General features: G+C 40.8%; 1 protein-coding gene across 1 annotated transcript in view; it reads left to right on the forward strand.

Moving 5' to 3' along the window:
- Window positions 1-505: 505 nt before the first annotated feature.
- LOC128638093 (protein lin-7 homolog B) overlaps window positions 506-11,441 on the forward strand; it is a 40,074-nt gene continuing 29,138 nt past the window's right edge. Inside the window, exons 1-2 of the mRNA XM_053689955.1 lie at window positions 506-542; window positions 6,000-6,118. Of these exons, the coding sequence (XP_053545930.1) occupies window positions 506-542; window positions 6,000-6,118 (156 nt within the window). The remainder of the gene's footprint in view (window positions 543-5,999; window positions 6,119-11,441) is intronic.

Below are 11,441 nucleotides of genomic sequence, written 5' to 3' on the forward strand. Positions count from 1 at the left end.
TTTGTTTGTTTTTTTCCCTGATATTTTTTTTCAGAATTGCTAAAATATTCTGATATTTCTACAGTCTTGGTCATACAAATGCTTTTTAAGAAAACAAATCAGTTTTGTGTTTTTAATCCTTTGGCAGCATAGAATCAGCAATCACATAATATTGTCTTGTCCCTTTAATACTTTAAGGTAATGGAAACATATTCAGAGAACCTTTTCTACACTGGCAATACTATTTTTCTATGCTTATTTATAGGCATCACAACCACATATGTTATGAACAAGGATACAGTGCAGTTTATACTTGTTAGCTTGTAAGAAGCGTTTTAATGTGATGATCTGCGTTGCAGCTGCAGCATTGCTAGTGCTACCCGATGTGTGGACGGGAGGATGGTACAGGAGCTGTCAGAAGGATGCACACAGCATCTCTGCATCTCTAACGAATGTAGGCTGAGCAGCTGACTCCTCCTCCTCCTCCGCAGTGGGGAACTCCTGGCATGTGACTGTTGGAGTTAAGATGGCAGCTCTGGCTGAGCCCCTAGGTCTGGAAAGAGGTAAGGCAAATGATACATGTTGCATTGCAGTATTTGAAGAACGTTCTCTCTACAAGCTTGATCTGGTCAGGGGGAGGAGAGAATAGATGAATGGGTTAGCTATGATTTTCCTCTTCCTTTCATTGGCACTACATTGCAGATCAGGAAAGTGAATGATTTACACATTACCTTGCAGATCAACACTTGCCTCTCCCTGCTTCCTTCTGTCATAGTATAACAATTTCTTACTATAGTTTGTTATATACATATCTTTAACTCCATCTAAACAGCTTGACACATTTTGTTTATATCAATATTATCTTGTGTATTCTGTGTAACCTACTTTTTTTTTTTTATTCTGCACATTATTTGTAATTGTTTATAAGTCATGGTTTCTAGAACATCACAGAAGACTTTCCCAAATGCAGGCACACACAAGCTGGAAAATACAATATATGCCACCATCTGTTATGTTTCTAACATGTTTTCTGAATATGTAATTGGAAGTCAAGGATATTCAATAATTGTTTTTTTCTTTAGATAAATGTAGAAGAGTTTTATATGTAAAGTATTTATAGAAGTATGATTCATCAAACTGTGTAATGGTTATTATCATAAAATACTATATCCCAGCTATGGGATGAAAATAAAAATGGCTTAATTAGATACTAATTTGCATTATATATGAAAAAAGATGGAATATTTTAAAGGTAAAGTCTTTAATAATTAGGGACATGTTACCAAGTGCTGAATTACTTGAAAGTGATGCAGTATATCAGTAAAATTTGACCAGAAAATATCACATAACCTCTCTATGTAGAGAAGGAAGATATTTTTCCCTCAAAGTTTCCTCTGTAATAGTGTGACCAGATGTCCTGGGGTTTTAAAGGGACAGTCTAGTTAAAATTAATTAATTTCATCATTCAGATAGTGCATGCAACTTTAAGCAACTTTCCAATTTACTTGTATAATCAAATTTGCTTTGTTTTCTTCCTATTCTTTGTTGAAAGCTATACCTGGGTAGACTCATATGCCAATTTCTAAGCCCTTGAAGGCCACCTCCTTATCTCAGTGCATTTTGACAGTTTTTCAGTCTGCAAATGTATATTAATAAAACATTGTTGGTTATGTAATGGGTAATAAAGGGGTTATCTTTCTTTTTAAACAATAACAATTCTACAGCACACTGTCCCTTTAGGTGATATGTCATGGTAGCCTGAGAATCATTTTCAGGACAGGCAAATGTCCTGGTTTTTGCTATACCTGCAACACCTTTAATGATGATGGTTCTTGATTTATAAAATAATAATGCTAAAATAAAAAACATAACTATTTTATAATTATTATTTTATTAATCAGGAAGTACCATCATCTATTATTATTCCCTCCCCACATGACCAGTACTGTGTCTTCAGTACATAGGAGCAATAAATCAGAAACCACTGCTATTTCCGCCTGCACTCCACATGCCCACTGCAGTCACTGTAATACTAAGTGCAGCACATGATTGGAAACCACTTATTCCAGGCCACTTCCCACACGCCACTACAGTGTCTTCAATATACTTAGGGTGGGTTTTATGTGCTGCCTACCTGATAGGCAGCACAGGCTACACCTCACAGCCTATTCAGCCTATTGTACTAAATAAAAATGGACAGACTTTTTTTTATGTTTGCTTCAACTAGGGTTGCCACCCGTCCCTTAAAATACAGAACACTTATAAGTTACACATGCTGCAGGGTGTGCAGGGAGGAATAGAAATAGTGCTGTACAGAAACACAATTAATGTTCCTCCCCTCACACCCTGCAGCATGTATAAAGCATAAGTGTCCAGGAAAACATGGCCGAGGTGGCAACCCTAGCTTCAACCCTTCGGCCATGGTTGGGATAATTTATTATTATTGTTCAGTAGTTGTGACAAGTCTAGCTATGTTATGAACAGGGATACAGTCCATGCTGAAAAATACCCTGCATCAGCTAAGGTGTCCTGGTTTTTCATTTAGAAAATCTGGTCATTATCTCATTGTAAAAGGGACATGAAACCCCAAAAGATTCCTTCATGATTCTTATATTGCATATAATTTTAAACAAATTTCCAATCTACTTACACTATATAGGGGTAGGATCAGAATGTTGGATCTAGCTGCTGATTGGTTGATGCACATATATGCCTCTTGCCAATGTATTCAGCTAGCTCCAAGTAGTGCATTGCTGCTCCTTCAACAAAGAATTCCAAGAGTGCAAATGGATAATAGAAGTAAATTGGAAAGTTGTTTATAAAAAATGCTCTGTCTGAAACATGAGAGAATTTTTGGGGGGTTTCATGTTCCTTTAAGCATACAAATAGGATGCTTGTCCTAGGACTTGCAGGGTAGCATATATCTTGCATGTGTAGGCAAAGTCACTTTATTTCCCTCCTCAGTTTAACCCCATTGCTACGGTCACATTACCCTGTACATTGGACTTCACAGGGGCTTCCAGTGATGTAGGAACTGAAATAGCAAGATCCGCACACATACAGGCCTGAAAGCCCTTGCTAGGGCCAACATTTGGGGCCATGGAAGTTTCCTATGAAATGTAAACTTGATGCTGATTGGCTGTTTTGTTTTCACCATGAAGATTACAGTACTAGACAGGTAAAAAAGCACTTTATCTGGTTAGTTGAACATTTTTTGAGGTAAAATATCTTACTTTTTTACTTAGAAATGTTCATGTGATACTTTCTAGTCACGTTTATTTTATAATAATATGCTGCATCACTTTCAAGTGATTTAACAAATGGGTAAAGGGTTATAAAACTTTGAAAGAAGCATTTTTGCAATACACATGTAACTAATAAATATCATGTGTCTTTGATAAAGCTTTTGCAGGGCACTGAGTATGTGTACATATGCTCTGTGCAACTGCATTCAAACCCCCCCCCCCCCCCCGTATACTCAGCATATGTTGTTTTGGTTTTAACTCAGTTTACATCATTGCTGATAAATACATGTCACTGCTGTCTCTCTGAGTAGGTGTGGTGTTTGAATGAGGGTTTATAGGGCATATGTTTGTTTGCTCCATTCATAGTAAAATCTAACACTCAAAGAATGGTAATATGTACTAAAGGCATTGGCCCCTTGTATCAAAATCGGGCAGACAGCTTCTCAATTTGCAAAGCTGTCCACCCGCCTTCGCTGCATTCGGGTAGTGGATCTGTTGATCTGCTGGCCTGTATGTATCATTACACACTCCGATGAGTGTGTAATGACTGCCTCTTCATTCACGCAAGTGAAGGGACTGTCAATCACCAAGATCGAGCGAGATCGCTGTGATTTATCTCCACCACCAACTATGTGGTTATAGTTAACTAGATACCTGTATGTGTAAACCCTTTGCAGATGTTAAGCATATAGTTATCTAGGGACAATAATAAAAAAAGTACATACTGTAACAAAGTAGATCTTGTCATTTTAGTATTGCTATGTCCCTTTAAGTATATTTGTGTGAAGGACTTAAATATATTTTAGAAACTCAGAATTGAATCCACCTTAAAATATTTAATTGAAAAAAAACAAAACAAAAGGTAATAAAATCAGTTCCATGTAAGAAAACATATAGGGCTAGATTACATATTGAGCGCAAAATATCTCGAGCGCAAAAGCGATATTTGCACTCAACTTAGCAATACCAGCGCACGCAAATATATGAGAGCTCACTTCCATAGGGAGCCTCGTTCTCATCCCGTGAGACATGGTATGAGAACTGGAGCAGCAAAGGTGGTGAGTTGCGCAGCAATGGGCAGCAAATATTAAATTGATATATATGCTTATGTACATATATATTTATGTGTTATTATGTGTATATATGCAAAGAAAGTAGTGTTAAGACCTCAGCATGGCTATGACTACGGCACTTCGCCAAAACGCTTAAGCTGTGCTCTTCACACAACCTTCTACCTCCTTGGTGTTTGTATCTCCTATTTTAGCTTTGGATTACCAAATAAAAGCAAAGTTTTACTCATCGAACTCTGGTGCTGGAGCCTATTTTCTTTGGATTTAATATGTGTATATACACATATTAACACATAAATATATATGTATATAAGCATATGCATATATATATATATATATATATATATATATATGTACTGGGAACGCACAGTTCACATAGACCGCAATGTAAAGGCACTTTTCAGGGCCTTTTTTTTCTTATTCTAACAACGCACACTTTAGCCCCTTATAACTGCTTTTATTTATTAATAAAGATTACTACACTGAGATTTGTGGGCAATTGGGGGACATTTAAAAAGTCTGATGTTCTGGTTAATTTTCTGAGAACCAATTGCTACCACTAGCTCGCAGTAGCAATAACCAGCGACTTGTAATAGCTGGTTATTTATTGCGCGCCCGTAAACGAGCTAATTTGCCCATTTAAGGGCATGCAATAAATTAGTGCTACACTTGTAATCTACCCCATAGAGGGGAATACAGTGATAGGATGTGCATGCTCTCACAATGCCCAGTGTTAACTAAGAGCAGCTTTATGTTTGAACTGACAGCTGCTGAGAGATCAAAAATTATAGGGCTCTACTCAGCAGATACAAGCGATTTGTAAACCAAAGATAAGTTAATTGACAAGATGCTCAGTGACGGGTAATTACTGATTGAGGCCAACGTGTGCTGCAGGAACTAGAGCAGTAATATGTGACAGGCGCAATCACAAGCAGAAGTACAAGCCAAAAGGGTATGCCCTGTGTGACTACCACAAACGTGTCATGGGTGACTGAGATACAGCTTGGTATTACAGGTTTTGGTAACTGGAGATCATAAATGTGGCGACAGGTTATAGAAACCACTATATTTGTTAGGGTGACTGACATCTGGTTGGCACGAATCACAGTATGGAGAACAAAGACTGTATGTGATAGTGACTAAGCAGTTTGCTAGGCTGTCAAGGTGTCCGGTAGGTAGGCTAGTAGAGACAATGTTTAAGAGATCAGTCTACACCAGAATTGTTATTGTTTAAAAAGATAGATAATCCCTTTATTACCCATCCCCAGTTTTGCATAACCAACACTGTTATATTAATATACTTTTTACCTCTGTGATTACCTTGTATATAAGCCTCTGCAGACTTCCCCCTTATATCAATTCTTTTGACAGACTTGCATTTCAGCCAATCAGCGCTGACTCCTAGGTAACTCCACGGGCATGAGCACAATGTTATCTATATGGCATAAGTGAACTAATACCCTCTAGTTGTGAAAAAAAATGTCAAAATGCATTCAGATAAGAGGCGGCCTTCAAGGGCTAAGGAATTAGCATATGAGCAGGGGGGGGGGGACTCAGCATTTGATGTACATTTCAATTTCGACTACCATGTTTTTTAACCTAGAGTTTCATTACTGTACCTGGTGTTCCATTTTTTTAGTTGCCCAGTCAGTGAAGATGTATGGAAAGAGATTACCGTGGTAACTTTTATTCAATGATTTTTTAGATGTGTCTCGCGCTATCGAGCTGCTGGAGAGGCTACAGAGAAGTGGAGAGGTGCCACCTCAAAAGCTACAAGCCTTACAGCGGGTCCTACAAAGCAAATTTTGCTCAGCAATACGTGAGGTCAGTTTCTTTTTCTAATATGGTTAAACATGTGTTAAGAAAATTATACTTTATGCTCTAGATTCCAGTATAATGTTTCTGTACAAATCTATAATCTAATCCGGGGGTTCTCAAGCCAAGTGACCTCAAGGCCCGGTAAATTTTAGCCTGTGCTGTCCAGGGCCCGGTAATCATTTGGAGTGGAGTGGATTGTAAAGTGTGGATAATTATATATATAATATACCTATTCTGCAGTGCACCAGGCAGTTGTGTGGATGGTGTGTGCCACTTTTCCTACAAACTTTTTATATACACATATATATATATATATATATATATATATATATATATAAAACACATAGAGACACCCAGCACTCACCAGCTAGCTCACAGTTAAGATAAAATCCCAACTGGAAAGGTTAGTTACCGCATCTGGCCAAATGGGAAAAGCTCAGGCACCATGTCAAGGTCCTTTTCACTGCCTGAGTCCCTAACACAGCCACACCATGCGAGCTCACAAAGCCAAACAAACTGAGAACAAAGAAGGGGTGCACAGGTAAATGTAATCACCCAGAGAAATACAAAACACGGAAGGGAACTGCACTCCAAGACCGGACCAGGTACACATCCAGTGACTCAGCAACATCCCAGCCCTGGGTGCTAAATAGCACTCCAAAAAAGCTGTGATGTCACCAGAGCCACAGGCAGTTAACCCCAGTCCGGAATGGGTGCAAGAAACAAGGGGGATTACAAACAAAAAGTAATACAACACATAGAGACACCCAGCACTCACCAGCTAGCTCACAGCTAAGATAAAATCACAACTGGAAAGGTTAGTTACCGCATCTGGCCAAATGGGAAAAGCTCAGGCACCACGTCAAGGTCCTTTCCACTGCCTGAGTCCCTAACACAGCCACACCATGCAAGCTCACAAAGCCAAACAAACTGAGAACAAAGAAGGGGTGCACAGGTGTATGTAATCCCCCAGAGAAATACAAAACACGGAAGGGAACTGCACTCCAAGACCGGACCAGGTACACATCCAGTGACTCAGCAACATCCCAGCCCTGGGTGCTAAATAGCACTCCAAAAAAGCTGTGATGTCACCAGAGCCACAGGCAGTTAACCCCAGTCTGGAATGGGTGCAAGAAACAAGGGGGATTACAAACAAAAACTAATACAACACATAGAGACAGCCAGCACTCACCAGCTAGCTCACAGCTAAGATAAAATCACAACTGGAAAGGTTAGTTACAGCATCTGGCCAAATGGGAAAAAGCTCAGGCACCACGTCAAGGTCTTTTCCACTGCCTGAGTCCCTAACACAGCCGCACCATGCAAGCTCACAAAGCCAAACAAACTGAGAACAAAGAAGGGGTGCACAGGTGTATGTAATCACCCAGAGAAATACAAAAACATGGAAGGGAACTGCACTCCAAGACCGGACCAGGTAGTGCAGTTCCCTTCCGTGTTTTGTATTTCTCTGGGTGATTACATACACCTGTGCACCCCTTCTTTGTTCTCAGTTTGTTTGGCTTTGTGAGCTCGCATGGTGTGGCTGTGTTAGGGACTCAGGCAGTAGAAAGGATCTTGACGTGGTGCCTGAGCTTTTCCTATTTGGCCAGATGCAGTAACTAACCTTTCCAGTTGTGATTTTATCTTAGCTGTGAGCTAGCTGGTGAGTGCTGGGTGTCTCTATGTGTCATATTACTTTTTGTTTGTAATCCCCCTTGTTTCTTGCACCCATTCCGGACTGGGGTTAACTGCCTGTGGCTCTGGTGACATCACAGCTTTTTTGGAGTGCTATTTAGCACCCAGGACTGGGATGTTGCTGAGTCACTGGATGTGTACCTGGTCCGGTCTTGGAGTGCAGTTCCCTTCCGTGTTTTATATATATATATATATATATATATATATATATATATATATATATATAGGTGTTCTGGGTTAAATATAACATAATGCATTGGTATCAGAGGGGTTAATTATAATAAGACATTCATTGGTGTCAGCGGCCGCCCTAATTATGTTACATCATTGGTGTCAGTGGGCTTACTAAACCTGTGAGCCGATCTGGGGCGGGATCACATATACGGCGCATGTTTTGGCGCAAGCGTGGGAACCCGAGCCGCCCGTAATTTCACCTCACACATCTGGGTATTACATATACTGCGCCGTTATATGCTAAACTGGCGTAAGTAGGATAAACTGGCGATCTTCTGAAATGTGCGCAAATACACATTTTAGTCGTCGCAAGTAACTAGTCCAGGCCATCATGGACAATTACAGTGCCCTCTTCGGGCAGGAGAAGGGCAAAGGCATTGCCAAAAGGAGAAAAACAGCATGGTTGGCGGTAGAGGATGCCGTCCACAGTGTGACCCCGCAGAGGAGGACTGTCGAGGGCCTGAAAAAACAGTGGAATGACTTCAAGAGGCGGGTCAAAGAAAAGATGGGGCAGGAAGCTATGCACCAGAGGGGAACAGGCGGTGGTCCATCCCTGGATATTGAGTATGACACCTGGCAGGAGATGATACGCAGGTCCCCGAGTATCACAGCAGTCCGTGGACTTCCAGGGGCTCGTGTGTCAGGGGCTGCAACCACAGCACATCATGCTGGTGAGTAACATCCCACACACCAGTATTATATGTATTTGAGATATAACATCCTTTAATATCACACATTCATGTACACAATGAGGAGCATGGTATTTGGCCTACTAACAAAAACATCTACAATTATATTTGACATTAATGCTACTTAACACAATGCAATTCATGATATGAGGTGTAATAGTGCAATACTAACATGTCTCAGATTAACACAGGACACATGTTATAGAGTTTGACATGAGAATCAGTATAGGCCCTAGCATGTATCAATGTATATTGTATGCCCACGTGGACATATATCTCCTTCACAGAAGCTCCTGTCACAAGGATACAAACATCCATGCCACCACCACCACCACCCTTCAGGCAACCGCAAGAACAGTATGCTCCCAGTCATTAGCATGGTTGGATGGCTTCAGTTGAGGACCCGGGAGTTATGCCACCACCATTGCCATATGACCCTTGGCAAGATTCCTGGCCAGAGGAATATCCTCCCTTTGGCTTTGTGGGGGAGCCAAGACAGCCACAAAGGGTCCATGTATTTACCCCCTCCCCCCACAACACAATCTCATGGCAGTCAGGGATTTTACCCACAGACAATGTCACAGGAAGTTCCAATTGGACAGGCTGAGTGGTCACACACTCGTCATCAGTGGGACTATCAACCAACCATACGAGCTCCACCATCCTCAGCAATTGGACGAGCTCCACCATCCTCAGCAATTGGACAAGCTCCACCATTGGCAGATGGAAATAGAGCAGATTCTACAGCTGCACCTCAAGAACCATCAGATGCAGGTGACCCTGCCCCACATGAACCATCAGTTGAAGCTGGCCCTGCCCCACATGAACCATCAGTTGAAGCTGGCCCTGCCCCACATGAATCATCAGTTGAAGCTGGCCCTGCCCCACATGAACCAGCAGTTGAAGCTGGCCCTGCCCCACATGAACCAGCAGCTGAAGCTGGCCCTGCACCTCAAGCACCTAGAAGCCCTGCTGCTCAAGAGCCTGTGGATGCATTGTATTCACCCCTGGGTGAGGAATACATTACACTCCAGAGGAGGCTCATAATAAGCACTGAGAACATACAAAGAGGCCAAGAGAGGTTCTTCAGGAACCATGAAAGGTTCATCAGGAGCCAAGAGAGGATACAACAACGTAGCATAGAGCTACAGAGGGACATGGCAGCATCGTTAAGTGCAAGTGTTCATAACAATCACAGATGATGCACATTCTGTCTGATATGCAGATGCAAATGGACAATAGATGGAGAGAACAAAATCAACTCTTGGGTGTGTTGGTTGAGCACTTTACACACCAGTAGGACACTGCCTCCAGCCTATCATCTGTGGCCAGTACACCAGCAGAAACAGCAGAATCTTCTCAAACCAGGAGAACAAGGAAATCCACTACAGTCACCTCAGCTCCCTCATCCAAGAAGCCAAAAAAGAAATAAATATTCTTATAGTTCACCATAAATCTTGTCCTCTGTTATTTACCATATAATTGTCATCCACATCCATGTGAGGTGTGTTTTTGTACACTAATATTGTTAAAACATATAATAAGACCTGTGTGGAAATGGCAAAAAGAGGTAATATTATGATGTTTATGACATATTCTTGTACTATAACTCACATCCACAATAGTTGTTTATGAAGGGTACATATAGTAATATTCACTTCTAAGATGTAAATCAATGTATCTCACATCCAATATAAATTGACACATTGGTATATATAGTAGTGATGTTACTGATAGGATGGGCATTATCAGGTGTTTTAAGGCTGCAGGTGAGAGGTTGTGGTGTCTGTGATTGGTTTGACACAATTGCAAAGAGGCAGCCTTCAAGAAGGTCTTAGAAATTATCATATGAGCCATCCTAGGATTAGCTTTCAACTAAGAATACCAAGAGAACAAAGCAAGTGTTAGAATTAATTCTGAAAGTAGTTTGAAATAACATGCCCTATTTAAAACAAGAAGGTTTTCTTTGGACTTGACTGTACCTTTATATATTTTGGCATCAATGCCAAGCTGTGTTAGCATTATAATAAATTATACTCCAGTGGGTTCTAAAGAGATGAAGGTAATACAATTATGATTTCCCATTGTTCTCTCCTCCAAGTATTGTTGATTGTTTTGAGAAGAAATTTAAAGTAAATAAGCAAGTATATGTCCAGAATGTGATAAAGTACCTACAAGCTCAATGCATTTGATTATGTTGTGGCTTCAAACTATTTCAAATACACAAATAAACCTTAAAAAACCAATATCATAGTATACTGTCCCTTTAACCTTGAGATGCTGCTTAAATGTATGTGTTTGTTAAGGCTTCCAGGGAGTTACGTTGCTTTTTTTAGTCAGTGCAAGGGTTGCTGCGCCTGCAATATGTGGCGAGATGAGAATTGAGTAGATTTTCTGAATTCTGCGCGCGTAAGTCCTTATCCATATTGGATACCAAATTGCGCGGCTGTTCTATGTTAGTCTATGGGTAAAAAAATAAGTCAGAAGGCTGAAATATATGCGCGTAACTTGTATGCTACGCCATATATGTAATACCAAAATTGCGTAAAGTCTGGCGGCGGAGGATTTTGCGGGCGACGCTGCATATGTAATGGAGGCCCTGGTTCTTCTCACGCTGTGTCATGCGCTACATGATGACAACGCACAAGCGGACATGCGCACTGGTGCTCTGACAGGCCTGTCCAGAATTTCAGAGATATGTAGAGTGGTGG

The sequence above is a fragment of the Bombina bombina genome, chromosome 8, assembly GCF_027579735.1.
Source record: "Bombina bombina isolate aBomBom1 chromosome 8, aBomBom1.pri, whole genome shotgun sequence".
Lineage (NCBI taxonomy): Eukaryota > Metazoa > Chordata > Amphibia > Anura > Bombinatoridae > Bombina > Bombina bombina.